This window comes from Alosa sapidissima, chromosome 21 (assembly GCF_018492685.1).
Source record: "Alosa sapidissima isolate fAloSap1 chromosome 21, fAloSap1.pri, whole genome shotgun sequence".
Classification (NCBI taxonomy): domain Eukaryota; kingdom Metazoa; phylum Chordata; class Actinopteri; order Clupeiformes; family Clupeidae; genus Alosa; species Alosa sapidissima.
Window position 1 is genome coordinate 14188902 of NC_055977.1, and position 22663 is coordinate 14211564.

Below are 22663 nucleotides of genomic sequence, written 5' to 3' on the forward strand. Positions count from 1 at the left end.
AGCTTTGACATATTTTGCTGTGGACAGCTGAGACCACTGGATGGGGAACAATACAGGCTACTGAATTACACATAGGCTACTGGGTTTGTTTGTGTGTGTGTGTGTGTGTGTGTGTGTGTGTGTGTGTGTGTGTGTGTGTGAGAGAGAGAGAGAGAGAGAGAGAGAGAGAGAGAGAATGAATGCCCAACTAAGTGTGTAGGCATGTTTTTGTGTGAAATCTAATCTAAGTTAACCAACAAAACTGGCTTTTACATTTAAATTATTATAATTGATTACATTCATCTTTCTTATATTATGTAACCAGGATCTATCTGTATATTGACTTCTACAAAATATAGGTCAAGTTCATATCCTCAAATGGCCTCCCTTCAAAGTGTAAGTGTCATATTTATGACAGCAGGGGGCGACGTGTGCTTTAAGGGAGCCCTTATTAAAACTTCTTTGAAGGGAGACAGATCCGTGTAAAACCTCCGCTTTAAAGTCTCTGTAAAAAAGAAAGGGGGAAAAAATCCAAATCTGTTACTGCCATGAGGCTGTCTGGCAGGTGCGCAGTTATGTGATAGTGGTAGAACTCCCAGGCAGGCTTCTCGATACAGATTATTTTCAGTTGTCATATCAGAGAATATAAGCCTATCTACATTTTAACGACGTTTTCAATGCTATGGCAAATGATATGTATTATTTCCAAAACGCATAACATGCCAGTAGGAGATAGCATACGAATGGAATGATTGACCACGTGTGGAGCAGTAGTTGCTACCTCTAGAATCTTTGGTTGCCACTATGTAGCGTTTGTTTACGTTCTGCTAAAACGCACGTGGCCGATGTGTGTGCTGCTCCTATTGGCTGATACACAGAGAAAACTCCTCCCAGTTGAGGAAATGCAACAGGACTGTCGAGAGAAAACTTTGTCGGGGACCGGGTTGATATTTATTATCAAAAGATATCGTATACATTATCAGAAACACACGCTTACTTATTTGATTGCCAGGACATTATATTCAAGTTCGATGCGACGTGCTTTAAATTCAACCGGGAAATAATCAAATACATTTAAATCAACAATTCAGTTGCTATAGTGTTTTTTGTCAGAATCGGGTGCTTTGAATGAAGAAAACACACATTTCTGTCCTCAGACATCTCAAAATAAGTGTCATATTTGTAAATAATCTACCATTGCAAAAACGCTGCGGCGGAATCCCAGAAATTTAAAAATTGATCTCAGAATGCACACATGCGCATTGGCAACTGTGTTACGATATAAGTTCTTGGCGCCGGCGCGAGCTTGGACACATTCATTCTGCAGAACTACCGGGTAAGAGACTGGCTTATGTCCTGGCTTGGTGTAGTTTATAAGCAGTCTTTATATTTGATATGTGTGACCTGTTATCATTGACCAGTTATTACTTAACTTTCAATTGTTATGCATTTGTAGTGCACACATATCTGACGTCTAAATAATTTGGAACATATAATCAACCCAAGACTGGTAGCAAAATGGCTAGGTAGCATTGGGATTGGTAGTTTCAGATGGTGTGATAAACTTCTCGTTTATGAAAAGATCGATTGCTATACATCCATAACAGACCAGTTCGCATTTTCCCATGTGTATTTGGAGAACTTGGAACATTACTGTATGGACTTGGCGCGTTAACTTTGCAAAATTACGCTAATCTTTTGGAGGGAGAAGTCAGCATGTGTAATAACTACATTCAGTGAGCTATGTCCACAACAATTTACCAGTAATATCTTAAGTTATGCCATTAATCACTCAGAATGAGTATTTTATAATATTGATGCAGCGGAGAGACAACAATACTTACATAATAAATATTTGCATTTCTATGTCGTCGACCGAGCTAAGCTTTACTTACAGTTCGACTTCCAGTGACCGCTCTTGAAAAATTGGCGCGTGTGTGGATTCTCTAACAAAAAAATCGAAGCTTTGCATATTGCTACATGCACCAAAGTAGGGGTAGTTTTAGTGTGCAAAGTCAACTCTTTGGATATTGACTGTTATTTTGCACCGTCTAATTGTCGAATATGTATACATTTGTCATTTGTACAGTAGGCTTGTAGAACAGGAAACTAGCTAAATCACCCCATTGTTGAAAGCGAAGGTGGACAAGAAAAAAACATCGCCTTATGTTTAAGTTAGCTAGTTTGTGCAATGACCGTATTCTTCTGCTTTTAATATTTCAGGAACGTCAAATTCAGCAACCTTAATTATTTGTAAGCAGAAATGACAAGACGAAGGTAAGCTTGATTGCTGCGCTGACATGTTAAAGTTTACGTTAGCTGTTGAAAAGTTGCAGGCCTGACGTTGTGCCTGATCTGACGCATGTGGTTAGTCCAATTAAATATAGATTACCCTTGTTCTGTGTTGTAGTGGTCGCCTCCAATCCAAATCCGAAAGTGTAACGCCACAGTCAAGGAAAATGACCAGAATGAGAAGAGAGGTTTGTATCCATTCAGACATTGAAAATTTAGGTTATGCAATTTTGGTGTGCTATCTTTTTGTTACAATGGGATTAATTGAAATGTGCTTATTTTACAGCAAGGTTACAAAAAGAAAACCTCAAAGAGACAAAGTGGTGATGTGCAGGTAAAGATTCCCAAAATCTACATGTTGCCAAATGATATTAGAGCCAATACCCATGGGCAGCCATTTTGATCTCTCGGCCACTGTCCAATGTCGTGACCCATGAGTATTTGTTGACTAGAATTTACCTACCATCATACATGTATGCATGATATAATTGTGCTGCACTGTAGCCTTGTTGCCTGCTACAAATGTTATGGTTTAATTAAAGTACACCTTTGCTAAGTGGCATGGCCCAAAAGACCATAAGTAAACGGCTTCCATTGTACCATGATATATTTCTAATTGTAACCCATTTCAGAATCAGCGGGCTGAAGAGGAGTCATGCAGTGATTCCCCAATGATTGGGATTGAAACCTTAAATGAAATTGTGCTACCCTCACCTCTTCCTACTCTTAGGTTGGTCCATGTAATTACTTCATACACGTGGCTATGCAATGTGTGCAGTGTGCAATTTGAAGTAAAGCTCAAGGTGTATATATTTTTAGACTGTGTGTGTTTGTGTGTGCCAAATGAAACCGGTTTGCATGTAGTTTAAAACCTCTCCCTCCTTTCAGCTGGGGCTGCTCAGAAGATGTGTGGGTGAAGATGTTGAGTAAAGACCTGAAGTACCAGCACAACAAGAGCCTCACTGAGCGCCACCCCAGTATACTGCCCAAGATGAGGGCCGTCCTGCTTGACTGGCTTATGGAGGTTTGTAGGCAGAGGAAGCAGAAGACTATTCACCACATACCATAGTCACAAGCCATGAGCAGTGGAGTGGAAAACAATCTCAGATTAGTCAGAAATATTTAAGATATCAGACCAATTTGATCAAAGCCATGATTGAAGCCATCAGACATTTAGATTTCCTCAATTCAATCTTTTTTCTACCAGTGTTCATTTGTGTAGCACTATTAACAAGTGACATTAACTCAATGTGCTTTACGGAGCTCAGCCTTCTCCTGGTTATGGAGATCTTGGAGCACAGTTACTGTTCTCAGTACGTGTGCAACATTCTGGGCAGGTTACTCGCATTTAAATGAAGCTGAAGAGCTAGCACTGTTTGGGGAACTCTGACTTTAAGATGGTAGTTTGGAGCATGTCTATTTAGCCCAATTGGTATGGTATTCACTGCTCTCTATTTTTCTAAATGTCCAGGTTTGTGAAGCGTATATGCTCCATCGACAGACCTTCTACCTTGCACAGGACTTCTTTGATCGGTATATGCTGACCCAGGAAGGAGTTGACAAGAATCGCCTCCAGCTCACAGGCATAACGGCTCTTTTCATTGCCTGTAAAATAGAGGTAGATATACAGAGATGGATGGATAGATAAATAAATACTCTTATGTAACCATTGCTCAGATGGCTATAGTTTAAAATGGGAGTGGTGCTATTGCAAATGTGCTGTCAGTGTAATGTGCTATAAGAAGTAATTTAATTGCTTGCCCTTGCAATTCTTGTTCCTCTTTACTTGTGGTGCAAGGCTCATAGGCTGGAAAAAGATCTATAGAACAAGCATAGCATATACTATTAGACACCTTTTTTAAAGTACCAGGCTTCAACAGTTTCTCAGTAGCTATATCATGTTGCTCAGTTTTTCCCATTAGCATTGAAGGTCCACAATAGCAATAACAGTGGAGGTCCACTTGTGTGTGCACAGACGCGTGCACGCGGACACACACACACCATTGTTTAATATTGAACTCTTTTGAATTTTCAGGAAATTAACCCGCCAAAGCTTCTGGAATTGGCCTACGTCACAGATGGGGCTTGTTTTGAGGAGGAAATCCTTCATATGGAGCTCATTATGTTGAAGGTAAGGTTCTTTCATCAAATAGACTCCAATGCTATAAGAACTGCAGATCAGGCCTCTAGTAATATTGTCACTTTTAGCCACTTAAAGTACTTGGTGGCCTGTGACTGGTTTTTAATTGTGTATACCCTTAGACACCAGATTGTTCTTTTAAAACTAGATCAACGCTTCTTTTTTTGATGCACTCTGATTCAGAAATCTGTAATTGGTTGGTTCTGATTAAATTGGATCGCTTATGTGCATGTCTGTGTGTTTGTATACATTTTGAACTTTGGTGAACTCTCCTTAAAACAGGCCTTAAACTGGGACCTGTGTCCTGAAACGGTGATCTCCTGGATGAAGCTCTACCTCCAGATGGCATCTCTGTATGACCAAACCAACCTCCTCGTTCCGCAGTTCTCCACGGAAACATACTTAAAGGTCACACAGGTAGAGAACACGGACACATTTTTGTGTATAAAAGCATACTGAATGGCTCTGAAACCCAGACCTCGCTATGTCGAGATATAGCCTAGCGGCAAAGAACGTGTATGAATGAATGTGTAAGAATTAGAACCTTTTGGTGAACCAGTAAAACCAGTCGTGCCTTCCTCCTGAGCACTTTTTTCCCCCTCCACTACATATTGAGCTATACATTATTTGTCCGTTAAAAATGATTCTCTCCTTCTGCAAAATTGGAGTCAAAACTTGTGTGTTTCTACGCAGAGTAGTAATAATCTTCTGTTATTCAGCTCTTGGACTTGTGCATCCTTGATGTGAACGCTCTGGACTTTCCGTATGGACTGCTTGCTGCTGCTGCTCTGTGTCACTTTACTCCTGTAGAGGTCGTCCAGAGGGTCTCTGGTAAGGACCCTAGTTATGCCTGTTGTGTTAAGAAGATGCTAGTTGTAGTTATTGCTTAAGGTCTGAGAGAGGTTTATGTCTACCCACTTGACATAACATTTCTCCACCATAACATTATGCACATTTTAAAATGCTAAGTAGCTTCACTTTACTTGACTTAAGTCTAGCATGAAGCAAATCTTTCTACATTACTCATGTAGAGTTTCCAGCTGGTCTGTATTACTAGTGTAGCAACTTATACTTACAGATGTGGTAGAGGTTCCTGTGGTGTGTGTGTGTGCACATGCATGTGCGTGTTTGTCTTTGCAATGTGTATTCCCAGAATCAAACTCTGCGACTGTGCCCGACATGCATCTTGGGTTCTCACGGTCTTGGAAGTCATGGGAAAAAAAATATTTATTTTTGATTGAGCAAAAATATCAAGTAATTGCTTGTAATTAGCAAGCACATGGGGACAACTAGGATTGGCCAAGAAAGTGCTGCACATATATTCCGACAAGGCAACATAAGTTGCCCAAGTTCTGTGAGTAATGCTGGGTTTAATTAAAGTACCAACTCTATGCTCAGGCCTCACCTGGGATAAGCTGCTCCCATGTGTGGATTGGATGGCTCCGTTCGTGGAGACAGTGGTTGGATACGCAAATGTTCCACTTAAACAGTTTGAGAGGGTTCCTGAGGACGACTGGCATAACATCCAGACACACGGCAGCTACCTGAACAAGCTGGTGAGTCTTGATTACAGCAATAAGCATTTGGGCTGAGCCTTCATTTTAAACCAAGGGTGAGCAGGTATTCCAGGATGGGCTGTTTCAGTGTGTGTAAACTTATTGTATGTTTTTCATGTATTGCATTGTTTGCCTTGACTGTAAAGCAGTTTTGATCACCCCATTTTTAAATGTGCTATAAAAACAAAGTGACTTGGCTGTAAAACACTACTTATGCAGCGCCACGTTCCCCATTCTCAATGTTCTCCCACATGTATCATAGCAACTCTATAGCTATCAATTAAAATAGTCACATTAGCAAAACCGTGTGTGTGTCTTCTGTATAGCTTCTGTATTGGACTGTGACTGAGTGCTCCCTGTGATGTGTATTTTCAGGATGAGGCCCAGCAGAGACAATTTGAGAGCTCGTTTGTTCCCCTCACCCCACCCGGCAGCTCTGAGAAAACCGCCTCGTCATCTTGAGACCAGACACATGCCATGCCTGCTCGGAAACGCAGTTCTTCTGTGACCAAAATGGGATTTCTTCCCCAAAAATTTCTGGAACCACTTGTTTGGAGAAGACCTAAAAATGTTGCTTCATTCTATGGAAATCAGTTGTATTTTTATTTTATAATTGTGTGTGTGTGGCATATATAAATTCATCTTTTGTTTTCTCCATTGGGATGGAAAACTGATGCATTATGTGAAACAGGTGTTTTCTACCTTGTAGTGCTCAAATATGAGCATAATATCATTATTTATTGTGACTCATCCCATAGTAGTTCCAATATGTGGTTTCAGCACTTGCTGGCTGTCTTAAAAGTGAAATTTTTTTTTTTTTTTGTTCTGTATATCACAAGAGAAGTTGGCTATATTTTTGTACATATTGTATTAAACAGTGTAAATGTTGGATAGTCATGAACTATATTGAAGTGCAAATAGCAATTAATTTAACTTAGCTTGAAATCCTTGAGCGCCCCATTTCTCTTTTAATATGTCAAGACGTCATCAGCTCTGGGACAGCTTCAATTTGTAATGTGTAAATATGTAAAAATGTTCATAGAATTGTGGACTTGATTGCTGTATTTATAAAAATGTTTATTCTCATGCCCAAATGAGAAATAAAAAAAATGGCACTAATGTACAAGACAGGTGTGTTTTTGAGCTAGAAGTAGAGCTTGGCCATAGCCTGTAGGAATTTCTTCTTTCTCTTCTGGGCGGCGAGCTGCAGCACATCCTCGGGGTTGCTGGCATTGAGCTCAGTCTGGCCAATTGCTTTGATCTGTCGGAGGGGGAAATCACATGCACACACAGCCCTTATTGATGTGTAGCACTGCTAATAAGAATGTATTGTATTTAAGCGTTTCACTTCAAGGCCAGAACATGATACAAATTCATGTCTTTACTAAACCATTTCTAAAGTAAATTACAGACAAAGAAAAGGTCACACCTGTCTTGGCAGTGATGTAAAAGGTGTTGCCCTCATTGTTCATGTTAACAGTCCAGAAAACATACTTTTCAGAGTTTAAATCAAATGAGTTGTTGACCAGTTTTTTCTTTTAATATATATGCACTACCGGTCAAAAGTTTGTGGTCACTTAGATATTTCCATTCCACTCAATTATAGACAGACTACCAGCTGAGATCCGTTGCATTGTTTAACCAGGGCAGCAGTTTTCAGATGACATTGTGCTACCGTAACATAATTGTAAAAGGGTTCTCGACTCTTGTAGAAAGAAATATCATTTTAAAAGGCTAACTGAGAAAACATTGGAGAGCCCTTTTGCAATTATGTAAGCACATCATGTAATCTGAAAACTGCTGCCCTGATTAAAAAAATGCAACTGATCTATAATGGAGTGGGATGAAATTTTTTTTAGTGACCCCAAACTTTTGACTGGTAGTGTATATATAGAGAGGCCATCAAAAGGTTACTGAGCTTCATGTTTAACAGAATATGGGAGCCATCAAAACCACAGGATTGCAATTTGAGGGTATGGTGGTAAACACGAGTGTGTGAAACTGTGTGCTGGGAGAGCTCACTCTCACTCAACACCATGGGCCATGTGAGTCATTCAGCAGTTTGATGGTGTTTTATGCCCCCAATGTTGTCTTCCAGGCAGCGCTGCCACCATCGACTTAAAGGCCCCGAACCCTAACCTTAACCCATGCCTAACCATAGCGCCTTCCAGGCAGCGCTGCCTTGAAGAGAACATTGGGGGCATAAAACACCAAGAAACCATTCAGCAGTTGGAGGCACTGCATCACATGGAAAAACTTATATATAAGATATAAAACGAAGAGGCGTACTTACAGCTACTTGTCTTTTGTCTGTCTCACCCCTCTTATGATGGATATCTATGCAGTCTGGTTAAGGAGGAAGACATTCTTTGGGATCACCAAAAATACTAAGCAGTGTTGGCTCTTGTTGTCACATACAATCTCTTCATCAGGAGGCTTTCTATGAACATTTTTTTCAACAAGTGACCATCAAAGGTCAATACAATTTCCTGCAGTTCAAACAAGGATTGCTCAGTGGGCAATCAGAACTGAGACTGATGGATCGAATTACAATTATTAAATTCAATCCATACCTCTATAGTACGTCTATAGATCCATATTAGGAAAACAGGAAATAAAATGGCTCCGCCCATTCAAAATGGCTGCAACATTATTCGGCAATTTCTCACTTTCATAGGACAGCTAATTGTCATTCAATGCTAGAAAGGTCACAGAAGCAAGTTTCTGTAGTTACTTGAGAACTTAACATCAACACTTGCAGAGACTTGGGGCAGGAAGTTTGCATTTTGTTTCATGGTGATCAAAGCCTCAGTTTGAACTAGTCAGATTCATCCGTCTTCATTACCCTCAACCTTTGGTCCTGAGTGGTCTACTTAGCTGGGCTAAATTGGATTTCCCTGCAAAACTATGCCTTTGAGCAGAAGGATACGTGTGAGATACTCCAGAATGGTCACATCCCAGATGTAGTCGTAGTACGAGTCCATTCCGTCATGACTGAATGACAGGGGAGGAAAAGGAGTTGAGAGCACATTGTTAAAGAAGAAAAGTGTGTGAAGTGTTGTGTGACACTTGATTGACACTAAAGGTGTCACACAGAAACTCATTTGAAAAGCAAGACAAACTTTAAAAGATTGAAATATAAGGCCCAGTAACAAAGAAGAGAGTTCCTGCTCCCGTCCGATTGACTGCTACCCTTAACCCCAGCGTTAAGTGGTATCTCATAGTCCTTATGTAAGTGGCAGTGTATGAAGGGGTGAAGGTCTGTACCCGCTCTGCTCCTGCAGCGCTTTAAACGCCGTCATGTAGTCGACCTCCCTCAGGAACTGGCATAGAACAGCCACCTGGAGACAGAACAGGACAGGACAGGACAGGAGAGGAGAGGAAAAGGAGAGATCAGACGAGGCAAAAACATTTCAAACACAAGGAGAGGAGTACAAACAGAAGCTTAACTAACTAATGTATTTAACTTAAGTTCCTGACAGGGAAAAAAGGAGGAATGTGGTGTATGAGCTTGCCTGAGTGTGGCAGTTTAACAGAGAACAACACTTGATCATTCTCTTCAGGACCTACAAACAAACATACATGGGAAGTACATCAATATTTGTCAGAATGGTAACAGATTTACCTAGGCACTTCTAGGACACACAGAAAGACTTATTTGATTTACTTTTTTTAGTCAAATCCACCTGTAAATCCAACAGGCATTTTTCATTCAATATTTAACTGAACCCCTGAGCTCTGCTAGTATGACGTGTACCTGATCAGTGTAGACGTCAGGAGGAACGGCCTTCGTGAAGAAGTCTGAAGACACGGCCCCAGCCTGCAGGTAGTAATGCATGGCAGCTGAATACTGGCCTGTAACTACAGAGAGAAAGCAAACAAACAAATATGACCAATTACTCACTCAGTTAGACAGCCTGCAAATTCATCTTGCTTAGTTTCCAAGGAAACCTTTGTTATTCTGCAAACTGTCAAAAGGAAGACAGAACAGAACTTTCAGCAAGACTTGTGAGGTGTGAGCAATTTAGTTTGCCCAGCACTAAGTACAAATGTATGTATGCGCGCGTGTGTGTGTGTGTGTGTGTGTGTGCGCATGTATGTATGGGTATTGTGGTGCTCCAGAACTTGCCGAAGTAGATATCTGCTTGCGTGATGAGCCAAGATTGGTTGTTGGGGTTGAGGGTCAGGGCATAGGTCACCAGTTCCTTAACAGTCACAGCCACCGCCTCCACGTCAACTGCCTGCATGCTGGAGCCACATACACACACGCACATATATATACACACAAATGACCTTCATTGCACCATCCTCTTCTTCAAACCTGACATGACCATCACTGCCCTAACCTGCCGTTTTACTTGCAGTTTCATCACACTAATCACCACACTATTACATCTGTCAGATGGTAATGCGACGTGATTCTAAAATCAATAATCATAATCTACACTTTCACAACATTGATTTATTATAAATGTGTCATCCTCTTACACAACAATATGGGCTGAGGGCTATTTTGGGGACATGAAGAACTCATACATATAGTCATAGTTTTCTTTCTAGCTTGTGTCTGTACAAGAAGTGTTGAGTGTGAAATATGCATTATTTAACTTGCCCTTGTCGGTGTTTCCTAACCGTGCTGCAGCTCATACATACAGTATATCAATAAACTCTTCTTGTCCGTAATTGTGTGTGTCAGAAGTAACAGAAGTGTCAAGTTTGTTGCGGTGTGTATTATGTAAACTGTTTGCTAACAGTGCTGGTGGACTGGTGTGTGTGTACAGACGGCCGGACCATATGACTCACTTAGCCAGTGTGGACGGCCAGATGGACAGATGCTCAGCTGTCACCTCATTAACAATATCATCCTGGGGGGCACAGAGAGAGAGAGAGAGAGAGAGAGAGAGAGAGAGAGAGAGAGAGAGAGAGAGAGAGAGAGAGAGAGAGAGAGAGAGGAAGGGTAGAGGAAAAACATGGGGGGCCGAGGGGAGTGCGACAGACAAATTGGCGGGAGTGAGGGAGGAAGTGAGAGAAAGAGAGAGAGAAGGGAGAGGAAGAGAGCAAAGTCAGTCAACTGAACTGTCCAAAAACTATTCTGCTCAGTCACAGCAGGAATGCAAATTTTGGCAAAATATATACGGCCGCTTACCAACTGTCACTAGTTCATGATTAACTGTTTCCTTATAAGCCAAACAATCAAGATCCACATTAAAGAATTAAAAATTCAACATCTATGGTCAATAAAGCTGTTTTGAGGATAAAACAATCAAATAAATCAGCCTAAAATATCCCAAGAGTAAATATTCCCTCATGTTTAACACTGGTCACAGCTCATTCTAACTCATATTTTACGACTTGTATGAACAAAATAAAATCACGGTCATAACTTTGCCTTGTTTGCAGAGTGTGTATATATTTGATGTGAACATGTCTGAAGTACTACTGAAACTTGGATCGTGCCATCCTCTCATTGGCAATGGTCCAAATCAGAGCTCCACTGAACAGCACTCATGTCGTCAGTCAACCACGGAAAGATTTAATTTAACTACTCTACAGTATCACAACTCCAGTGACACAAGTTAATGCATGTTTACCCCTTTCAAGCATTTATATGGCATTTATTGTATTTCACATTTTTCACTGAAAAACACACAAACACACACACACACACACACACACACACACACACTTACCCGTACTAGGCTGTGCAGTCTGACAAACAGCGAGATGAGGGTGGTCAGAACTAAGGGTTCCTGGTGGGATCAAATCAAGTCATCTGTTGAATTAGGCTTGTCATATCACATAATGCAATTACAGGGATTAACATGACTAAAACCACATTACAACTCAATTAAACTTTTAGACACTAAATCTCACATATCCATTAATCTTTTTAAAAAAAATCACAGCAGACATTTGTAGGGAAACATTTATGATTAAAGATTGAAATGTTTGGACTCTACCTTGCACATTTTGGTCATAACTATCGGTAAGCATATACCGCACTATGGCCTGTATTTAGAATTGATTTAGACTTATTTAGAGTTTCTCCAGGCTATTTACGGCTTGAGATTATTTTACTCAATTTATATTTTTATAGTTTATTTACAACATCGTGGCTTTTATTTAGAGTTTATTCACAGTTTGTTGTCTGTTGGAGAGGAATAATGATGGGAACTCACCCTCAGCTTCTTGATGAAGGTGATGAATCTATTCCTGAATAAACCACAACAGATGGCAAGAATTACAACAAAAAAGACAACCTAATCTGGTTTAAAACACAACAAACAGTTCAAATCGTATTTAAAAGACAATGTCTGATAGATGTCTGATAGACTTGCTATGCCTACAGTGTGGCAATAATAACTCCTGGGTTTAACCAGGCAGGATATGTAGATCGATTGCCCTCTCCCTAAACAAGATGCCCATAGTAACCTTCTATGGGCCACGAGTCACAAAGCCTTGATAGATGCCCCCATGGTATGATGATATGATTACTGTGGGCATGTTGCCCAGATAGTCATTGGGGTATCTCCATGGTATACGCGGACTGTGTGTCCAGAGGGACCTGACCCATGCACCTGGGAGCTGACTCAGGTGACCTGCTCCCTGGGAGCGCGCGCAGTCCTCACCTGGGCATGATGCCGAGCGTGTACTCGCGGTGCTTGATGAGGCTGAGGCGTCCGTCGCTGGCGCGCTTGTGCTGCGTGGACACGCTGCAGACGAGCACCACCAGCTCCCACAGCTCCTTCGCCGTCCGCCGGCTCTCCTTCGGCCCCGGCAGCTCCTTACAGGTGGACGCCAGCAGCTGACCCAGCTACGCACGGGAGAGGTCAGAGGGGAGACAGAGAGACAGAGAGAGAGAGAGAGAGAGAGAGAGAGAGAGAGAGAGAGAGAGAGAGAGAGAGAGAGAGGAGTGAAAAAAAAGAGACAGACAGAAAGAGTGAGCAAAAGAAAGAAAAATAAAAGGTAAAAAGAAGACAGGAAAAGAAAGTGAGCAAAAGAAAAAATAAAGTGAAAGAAAGAGAAAGAAAGAAAGAGTGAGCAAAAGAAAGATCAAAAGAAAAATAAAGTTAAAGAAAGAAACCAAAATAAAAGAAAAAGATAGAAAGAAAGCAAATGTAAACAAGTCTGTCGTCTATGATCAGACCGAGACTAATAAAATGCCACCAGCAAACCAGTAAACTCCCTGCATGTCTCCTATGCCTGTTGCTGTGAGTATCATACACATGTTATTAACCAGTTTAAAGCAGCTTTGGGTGCCATACATATTATTCACAAGCTAAAAGCCGCTTTAAACATGTTGTAATCTTTTAAAATTCTAAAATCATGCCCATAAAGTTGGCTGAGTTGGGGGAAGGGTGGGGATGCTTAAACAAAGAAAGATGAGACAAAAAGAGAGATATTAACAAATTAAAAAAGACAGAGCGTTATAAAGACAAAAAGGCCTAATTAAGACCCAGATTAGTGTAGATGACCATATGCCCAAACTGGCCATCCATCTCCTTAATCAGGGCCATATGCTGCTCAACTATTAAAATAGGAAAATGAATACAGGATTTTTTCATCATTATCTATACAGCTTTGTGTGTGTGTGTGTGTGTGTGTGTGTGTGTGTGTGTGTGTGTGTGCCGTCTGTACCTTAATGCAGGGACTGTAGTACAACAGAGCTGCAGTGTGTGGTAACAGCTGTGTGTGTGTGTGTGTGTGTGTGTGTGTGTGTGTGTGTGTGTACCTTGATGTAGGGGTTATTCTGCACCAGTGCTGAGGGCACCTGCAGTGTGAGGTACTCGTTCTCCCTCCAGTTTAGCATGAAGGCCACACACTCCTCCCCCACTATCTGACGCAGAGGGAGGTCTGGGAAACGGAGGCAACACAGATGCATTCAAGCTTCAGTTAACAAAGACAAAACCCTACAAATCCCATCAAACAATTCTATCAATGGTGAAAGACAACAGCCCCTTATTAACAAACTGGGGTGATGAAGGTTAGATTACTTTAATCCTACCTTTCTTAGTTATTATATGAAATACCTGCTGTAATTGTGTGTTTGTGTGTGTGTGTGTGTGTGTGTGTGTGTGTGTGTGTGTGCGCATACATACATACATACATACATACATATACATACATATGTACTCTACTGATGAAATAAAAGCTGACACACAATTATGGTTTTACTACCATTGTACCAAAGCCCAATCACAGCAATTTCATCTCCCTCCTGAGCCCACACACTGATCCTATGACCCATCAGATCACAGTCAAGAACATGGCCCCATTCCAGCTCTCGTCTGCATGTGAGACAGAGCTGATATGTATCTGGCCAGTTTGGACAAACAAAGCTGATTTTATTCTAATCAGATTTGGACCACTTTCATATGGTGTCGCAGACCGGATGCAAACCTAATCTGCTAAAATGAGACACCAGTGAAAATGCTCAAGTCGGAAATTATTTGGAATTGCTTTTTTTTATTTTTTTTATCTCTTCTTAAATACCAATAATTCAAGGCATGTGCATATGTTACGATCATACTGTAACCATCCACAGCACGACACCTGTGGATACCACATGTGACCCAAAATACACACGGCCTAAGTCATTTTAGACAGTGGGGTAGGGGTAGTTCCATTAATAGAAATAACCATCACACTGACCATAGAGCCACCCATTGCAAGTTTCAGACTAAACTGAGTGTGCATATACATGCTCGTCCACGCTCAGCACACATGGCAAGTGTGACAGGACTGGAGGCATGTTGCCGGTACAACAACAGTAAAAAAATAAATAAATACAAATCTGGTTTTACAACATCTAATACATTTGGGCCTAATTCCTTCAGAATGTAAGCATGTATGACGCCATGTTGTCCCTGTATCATTGTGCAGTTCCATCCAAAGTGTGTGTGTGTGTGTGTGTGTGTGTGTGTGTGTGTGTGTAAGTGAGTGAGTGAGTGAGAGAGACAGAAATAGAGTCTGTTTGTGTGTGTGTGTGTGTGTGTGTGTGTGTGTGTGTGTGTGTGTGTGTCTTACCGTGTATCCTCATTTCCAGGTATCCCCTGACGCGGCTGACCAGGTCGGGCGTGGGCTTGTCGGTGGAGCCCTGGGCGGCAGCCGCCTCGTGGGCGCGCACCTCCAGCAGCAGCATCTCGTTCAGCATCACCTGCCGGAGCTTCGGGGAGAACTCTGTCACCAGCTCCAGGCACGCTGAGAACAGCTGCCGCGCATGGCCAAAGTCCTGAGGAGAAAAACCACAGTAAGGACTGCCCTCAGTCAAGAGATAATGCCTTTTATTGATGTTATTTACTCTTTATTTGGATCCCCATTAGCTTTCAAAAGTGGTCGCTAATCTTCCTGGGGTCCACAGTGGAAAATTTAATTCAGGTAAAAACATACACTATGAAACAAAAATATTACATTTGGAGCTACACAAGAGACAAAAGACACTTTTTGTGAAGGTTGACAAGACTTTTGACCGTGTCAGTTTGACAGTATTAACTTCCCGCAGCATTTCCGCACACATTTTGTGTTGAATTTGGGGAAACCAATTGTTGTTTCAGTTGTGTTGAGCTATTGAAATGGTCATTTCTCAAACAAACTCAAAAAGTGTGTGTATTTTGCTTAAACCAACATTTCTAAGGGGTGCCAATACTTTTGTCAGTGACTATATATTAATAACAATAACATTTTCTTCAGGGAGGAGTAGTGTGCCCCTCTCCCCCACATCATATCAAAGTACCACTGACCTTTAAAGTGATGCAGTGGAGTCCTTTAGCCATGAGGATGTACACCAGGTCACGGGTCAGGTTGTCTTTGATGGCCAGGATCACGTTGATGTAGTCTACAGGGACTTCCCACTGGATCAAGGAGAAACAAACAAACAAACAAACAAACAAGCATTAAAGCTGAGTGAAAGACCACAGCAAAGCAGCAGCTAAGCATTGACCCTAACCTTTCCCTAAAGACCACATCATAGGAACAGCTGAGAGCAGAATTCTAAATTCTAGGCCAGTACAAAAATGCACCAATGATAACTAGACCAACAAAAAAAAAAAACATTCGAAAAACTCGGACAGTGTGTACTGTCAAAAGCCGAGGTTTCGTGTTTCTCATCTGTGTGGTTTCACACCCACAACTGGGCCAAACGCCATTACAATACTGTGCAAATGTTTTAGCCATGTTTGAAACACTGCTGTAAAGTGAGCATGCTTCCAAAATGACATGAATAGTTTTTACTTATCAACCAAAGTGCATACAAAAGAATGTTTGAAAATCTACATACCGTATACAGACACCCTAATGCAGAAGACAAATGCTTAAAATCTTCATACAGTTCAATACATGTGATGTATAGATTTCAGGCTGTACATTGTATAGCTGTAAAGGCAGACGGTACAAAGTGCCACAAAGTAAGTGATTTCAGGGACTCGACTGGCTCTGTATACAGGTGTATTAAAGGAAGTGACTGATAGTATATATTAAAGCACAAGGCTGAATGTATATTCGGCTTATCAAGGGACTTGACTGGCTCTGTTAGCTAGCATGCTAGCACATGTCTGGCACCCTGACCTTCCACTTGATCCTCATGGTTGGCTCTGTATATATTAAGACACGTGGCTGACTGTATTAAACAATGATTACTATATGTTAAAGGCGCTCTAAGCGATGCTTCTAACGCCACTTCTGTTGACTTTCAAACAAAACAGAGAGCTAGCTCGCTACTTCCTCCCCATACCTCCCGTGCAATTGAAACTCTCCTAAACACGCATCTTGTCGGTGATTTGCTGGAACAGTTTGTTATGCTTTTATGGGCAAGGTTTGCCCAAGTTGTTTTGTGGCCGTTTTTGGAGCCTGGGTTGTCCACAAAGATAACGTTTTTTACAGTGTATTCAGGACACAGGCAGCTAGCAGATGGTGAGGCGATGTTTGTTGTAAGTGACAAAAAATGTATTATATTTGTAATAATGTAATAATGTATTATATATATTAGTCTAGGACATGTTTGTCTCCTGACCTTGCTGCTGACCCTCCAGAATGGCCGCTCTGCCAGGCCGTGCAGCTCGATGAGGATCTGGCGGATCCGCCGCGGGTCCAGAGAGAGAACCAGCTGCTGCTCCAGCTGACCGATGCTCACATTGGCAGACGCTGGAACAAGGAGCGCATGATCATGCATTTTTAGTGGGTTACTGTGTATGTGTGCTTTTATACTGTGTAAACAACAACCTTTGACTGAGCTACAATTTCTTTTCTTAAATACAGTGCTATCTAACGACTCTTTCTTACTCATTATTTAAAAAAAGAGAAGAAAAAAAACATTGGGAGAAGACAGAATCAAACAATTTATCATTATTATCAGGATAGAGACCCATGATGAAATCAACACTCAACTGGTTTGTCCCAAACCAAAACACAATGACACATGGGAATAGAAATATCTTAGATAGAACAGCGAATAGAACAGCTTTCCTAATTCTCAATTCTTTACTGACCCATGCAGTGTGTCGACACCCCTGGAGGAACGCACCTGAGGTAGAGCTGGTCGTACCTGGGATGTCATAGAAGGAGGGCAGGGGTTTGGCGCTGAGGTTGACGGTGGATGACCGTTTCCTGAGGTGCTCGAGAAGAGCCTTCTTCTCCTCGTCCGGCAGCAGCTCCATGAAGACGCGGTGGGATGAGACCATGTAGGCCAGAGGCACTTCTTCCAGTCCCTCGCACAGGTTCCTGGGGAACGCCACACACACACACGTTTTAGAGAAACTAAAGCAAACTTGGATAATATAAGCAGTCTTTTGTATTCAGTCAGAGTCAGAGTGTGAATTCTGAGACTGTGTCATAATATAGGGTGTGAAAGACACATCAAATCGCATCACATCACATCACATCACAGACATACAACTTTACATGACAAAACAAACAAACCAATGACTATGAACAAAAAAAAAACACTACCTCAATGAAAAACACCAAAAACTAGAAAGTTAGGCTCTGTGTCCGAGAGCATGAACACCGAAGGTGTCATCTAAAAAGTAGTACTTCTTACTTGAGGAAAATGCCCATATTTCTCTTGGCAGCATCAGACACACGATCTTTCTCCAGTGACCTGCTGCATACCTGCAACCACCATAAAGTGATTAGCAAAAGCCACCGTGAATAAATAAGGAAACCTTCAGACAGGCAAACAATCAACACATGACAAGCAAATCAAGCTATCTATCTATTCACTAATTCGTGAATGCATACATAAATCTTTTTTTTTCATTGTGGATAGCTGGTGCATAGTGGATAGCTGGATGAACAGGGCAGTATAATAGGTAACGTGTTGATGTCTCAGCGTGACCTTTACCCAGGTTGTGACTGACCTCTAGGAGGAAGCTGATTGTGCGTTTACTGGGCTTGAGCAGAAGCTGCTGGTAGCTCACACTCAGCACCTGACCCTCCAGAGCGTCCCGCACCGCGTTACACACACACAGCTTATGACACACCTCGTCCAGCGTCCGGTCTCTACACACCAGAAACAAACACACACACACACACACACACACACACACACACACACACACAACAGACAAAAATGTTAGCAGCTGCCGTTTAACTTCAATAGCACATCTAGGACCTATTATGTAGAATATTCATTCATTCAATCACTCATCTCTACACAGACTTGGGAGCCAAGAGGGATAACAGGTGGTTTCTCATTCTCACCCAAGCTGCACTTTGTGTTGGAACTCAAGCAGAACTGAATGTCTGAAGCTGTTTGGCAAGCTGAGCTGAATGTTGTCCTTCATAAAGGCCTCCACCAGGGCCTATACACAGGAGAGGGGTAGGTTGTGGGGGGGTGGGGGGAGGGCGGTGGGGGGTGTTAGGCAGAGGGAGATTTAAAAAATGGAATTAGACTCCATGACTCCACTAACAAAAGCCATCCGTAAAAAAAGCCAATTGTAAGAATATCAGAGGATAACCCTCTCCCCACAAACACACACACACCTGGTGGTTGTGTGAGCGGATGAAGCTGTTGATCTGGCCGTAGGGGGTCAGCTGTGTGTCTGAGGGGTCAGAAGCCCCGGTCAGGGCCCTGCAGGCGCTCCAGTAGCCGGCCAGCCGCTTCTCGTCCAGGTGGCAGTGCAGCGCCCCAGAGTCCATCTGCCACACAGAGCACACACACACGCACACACACACACACACACACACAAGTAGGCATGGTGGAGCAGCGGCCTTGGTGTGGCTTTGGATAAAAGCTTCTGCTTAGAACCAGTCAGCTTTAATTTCAACTTCAACCAAATACACTACATCTGTTTGTGAACAATGTCATTAAAGTTAACCAGTCACTTCATGTTCATGGATAGTCAGACATGCTTCAGAGTTACTATGAACTTTTAGAAGTAAGAAAATAAAATTCTAGAGGAATTCCATCACAAGGATTCCTCATGAGAAGGACAGCTGTATGTGATGACAAATTTCATGAGTTTGAACACTGAACATAGACACATGCTCCTGTACCTTTGCGTAGAGTTCCTTGGCTCTCCTGAAGTGCTCCCTGGCCTTCTCATAGGCAGATGGGTCAGAGCCGCCTTGCTGGAAGTATATTGCCCCTAGATCATAATGTACCTGTACAATACACCAGAACCAGATCAGACCTCAGCCAACAGCATTTGACCAAGAACACACATCTCGATCTACATCAGTCGATAAAGTACATGTCACTCAAATGCATCCCGCCTTTAAATATCAAATGCATACAAAAAATGTTACTGGGAATTATGGGTATGTATGTATCTGGGTGTGTTTTAAAAATATATATATACCGGCATTCAGTTGCATCTATATAGTGCCAGTAACAACTGAACTCATCACAAGCTGCTTAACAGAGCCCAGAGCCTGAACACCCCAGATCAAGCATTAATATGAAGGCCCATTTCCACATTCACACCTCCACAACAGGCATACAGCTCTTCAACAGAGCTCTATGCACTTGGCAATGCTTTAAGCCTTGCAGACAGGTCCAACTAGCATAACAGGTAAGCACCTCACCTGGCAGTGGAGCTCGTCGGCACTGATGCACAGGCCTGCGGTGGAGGATTCGGTCTCTCCGTTGGCTGTGGACGGGTCAGCAGCCAATAGGTCTAGTGTGCGGACAGTGTGGAGGTAGAAGTCCTTCTTAATGGCCAGAACCCCCTCCAGCACCATTATGGAGTCTGAGGCCTGCTCCTTCAGCTGAGGAGAGACAAGGTGCACTACTATTATCTTCGTCCAAACAGATCAAGGGTTTTCCAACGACATCTCTTAACAGAATGTTACAGACAATGTCACAACACCTGAAACATTTCAACATATGAAATAACTCCCCAGTTGTCAAAAGTATGTGCATATTGTAATGTCACAACTCATTTTAAAGTCCTCTCTCTTATCAAAACAAAGGACTTCCAAACTCACTCACCACATTCAAAATATTTTCGGTCAACTCCTTTTCCTGCTGCACCAGATTCATCCTGGAAATTAAAATAGAAATGAATATCAGTCAGTTGTACAACACTCTATTGTACAAAGATTCTTTATAACACAAAAGGCCTGACAGGAGGAATTGGCAAACCCACATGTTCATCTGATGTGGTCCTGGTTTTGTCTGTTTCTCAGGAAAGCTGCTTAGCACAATCGTTCGAATAGCCCTTTAAAACCCACGAGAAAATGCATTATTTCCAAGTAAGGGAACACGGAGGGAACACATGATAAGACAGTACTCATTCTCTTCACTGGCCACTGTGAGTATATTATCTACTAAATAAAGGAATGAGAGTAAATTTCCACAATGCACTTGGACAGAAACATTAAGCCGCCATTGGCCTGTGTTTACCAGCGGTTGTATATGATGACAGCCATGGCTGTGGTGGGAGGTAGAGAGGACAGATCCAGGTCCACATGCTTGACACCGGGAGGAACTTTGCTGACACACAGGAGTTCATTCAGCAGCATGTTTAGAACAGGAATGGTCAGCCTGTAGCCCACAGAATTAAGATTTAAGATTAAAGATCTTAAGATTTAAGGTATGATTATGTTTTTGCTCCTGTAGCAGTCCACAACTCCATAGTCAAGTGTCAAAAGAGTCTTTTTGTGTAAACCAGCTTATTCGCTTATTGTTATGTACAACTCTAATGTATGGAGTTGCCATTATAAGAGTCATAGTCATGTACTTTCATTGTTTCCCCCAGTCTCAGGTTACAATGAATGAATACAACAACTTTGTTATTGTTGTTAGTCAGGTCAGGTAGGTAATGAATCTCACCCCTTTTCCAGTACATCCAGGTCCCATTTCAGATGAGCAGAAACTTTCAGGGCCAAAACCTTTAGGGTCCGGTTCCTGCGATTATCTATTGGTGGTTGCACCTGGTTTTGTTCATTCACAGATGGCTTGGAAGCCTGCTCTAAAAACTGAATAACAAGCGTCACCGGTGACGGGTCTGAGAAAATCAAAGGCAAAGAGAAAAGGGGGAAAACAAAGGGAAGCAGACGTTTATTACACAGATACATTCTATGAATATACATAAGACAAATCACCATCATGGTATGTGCACACTGAAAAGTGTAGATATTTTGAGCGGTCAAAACCTGGGTTGGGTTTTTGTAAATGTTTCTCCAACAATTCCACGTCCAAAATGAACTCGAACCAGGAGGTCTGCGGTGGCGTGGAGGGTCTGCTGCCAGTAACCGCCTCCCGGTCTGCGGCCTCGGCACTCATCTTCTTGACGTGTTTAAGCTATTACAAATACATGGTTTTTAAAAAGCAGTTTCTTTGCATGGCACATACTGATAGACAGTGTACTTGGCAAACAACAGCTTGCTATTTGGCGATGACCAACTGAGTTCATTCATTCATGATGAATTTTCAATTCACTCAGACTAAAAGGAACTTACGCTCATTTTTGAGACAGTATGAAGTAGATAAACCAACAATGGTGTTTTTCAGATTGCAGACACTATAAGCAGTTACGTGCACGTACCACCTCTCAAACTGAAATGAAGAGTAAGCTTGCAAAGTTTGCTAGCTATCTATATAGCCACTGGTTGGCTAGCGATGCTACCCAGCTTCTTAATCAGAAATAATTTGTTGCTTACCGTTTAAATAATTTCACCGCAAGTAGATTAATGTATGTGTCCTTCTTTAATGCAGGTATAACAGATACAGTGTGTTGCACAATAAACAGTTTTATTTAAGACATTGCTTTTTTCAATCGCACAGCTTTCCAACTTGCATCTTTATTGCAGAAAATATTCCTCTGTATACTACTACATCCGGGTCATGGGTTTGAAAACAACCTTCATGCGTAAATTTTGCGCATTTTTGCTTCCAATGAATGGTCTCAGTCCACTGTCTACGGGCCCCACTAGTGGGGAACAGAGTCATGACAGGTGGGGCCCGACCTATGGGCCCGACAAACAAGTGGAAATTTGTCTTTTTGTGTCTTCATCTTTATTAATGCCTTTCTTCTTTGACAAGGAATATCATACATTCAAAACAAAATAGCCACACAAATCAGGCCTATTTAAATCAGACCCTGGGGACCGAGACTGGCAATGAGGAACCAAAATGCAGAAATAATACTTTAATGTTAGGCTCATTTAGCTGGGGTGATAAGAGTCAGGTAGGGCTTGAAAATTCCCCACCTCCAAAGTGGGCAATGACGTAAAAAGTTAGAGTAACCCAGACCAC

The 22663-nt window shown here is 41.9% G+C and overlaps 2 protein-coding genes across 4 annotated transcripts; one reads left to right on the forward strand and one right to left on the reverse strand.

The window, feature by feature from the left end:
• Nucleotides 1-1258: 1258 nt before the first annotated feature.
• LOC121695237 (G1/S-specific cyclin-E2-like) lies at nucleotides 1259-7093 on the forward strand. Its single transcript, XM_042075892.1, has 12 exons — nucleotides 1259-1315; nucleotides 2203-2256; nucleotides 2390-2459; nucleotides 2558-2605; nucleotides 2904-3001; nucleotides 3160-3295; nucleotides 3743-3889; nucleotides 4307-4402; nucleotides 4694-4828; nucleotides 5131-5242; nucleotides 5810-5967; nucleotides 6343-7093. Exons 2-12 carry the CDS (start codon nucleotides 2243-2245, stop codon nucleotides 6427-6429), a joined length of 1101 nt encoding a protein of 366 aa, XP_041931826.1. The 5' UTR covers nucleotides 1259-1315; nucleotides 2203-2242; the 3' UTR covers nucleotides 6430-7093.
• ints8 (integrator complex subunit 8) lies at nucleotides 7028-22555 on the reverse strand. Of its 3 annotated transcripts, none has more exons than XM_042075865.1 (28): nucleotides 22069-22555; nucleotides 21562-21709; nucleotides 21239-21413; nucleotides 20810-20950; nucleotides 20553-20624; nucleotides 20396-20447; nucleotides 19990-20172; nucleotides 19459-19566; nucleotides 18946-19101; nucleotides 18664-18764; nucleotides 18321-18462; nucleotides 18002-18072; nucleotides 17486-17682; nucleotides 16976-17106; nucleotides 15708-15818; nucleotides 14995-15199; nucleotides 13700-13821; nucleotides 12597-12781; nucleotides 12147-12180; nucleotides 11658-11717; nucleotides 10771-10832; nucleotides 10097-10215; nucleotides 9725-9828; nucleotides 9483-9533; nucleotides 9235-9308; nucleotides 8897-8961; nucleotides 8261-8304; nucleotides 7028-7228 (listed from the first exon to the last, which is right to left on the reverse strand). In XM_042075865.1, exons 2-28 carry the CDS (start codon nucleotides 21689-21691, stop codon nucleotides 7112-7114), a joined length of 3012 nt encoding a protein of 1003 aa, XP_041931799.1. In that variant the 5' UTR covers nucleotides 21692-21709; nucleotides 22069-22555; the 3' UTR covers nucleotides 7028-7111. The 3 variants fall into 3 exon arrangements, with proteins under 3 accessions (XP_041931799.1, XP_041931798.1, XP_041931797.1); XM_042075864.1 differs by lacking the exon at nucleotides 22069-22555 and adding an exon at nucleotides 21868-21965 and having other exon boundaries at nucleotides 17507-17682; XM_042075863.1 differs by lacking the exon at nucleotides 22069-22555 and adding an exon at nucleotides 21868-21965.
• Between the last annotated feature and the right edge of the window lie 108 nt (nucleotides 22556-22663).

Coding starts and splice junctions, on each gene's coding strand:
- LOC121695237 (XM_042075892.1), top strand. Junction 3,890..4,306: donor TCATTGCCTGTAAAATAGAG/GTAGATATACAG, acceptor TTGAATTTTCAG/GAAATTAACCCGCCAAAGCT. Junction 4,403..4,693: donor TGGAGCTCATTATGTTGAAG/GTAAGGTTCTTT, acceptor TCCTTAAAACAG/GCCTTAAACTGGGACCTGTG.
- ints8 (XM_042075863.1), bottom strand. Junction 18,765..18,945: donor TCCGCTCACACAACCACCAG/GTGTGTGTGTGT, acceptor TCCTGTGTATAG/GCCCTGGTGGAGGCCTTTAT. Junction 18,463..18,663: donor CAACACAAAGTGCAGCTTGG/GTGAGAATGAGA, acceptor TCTGGTGTGTAG/AGACCGGACGCTGGACGAGG.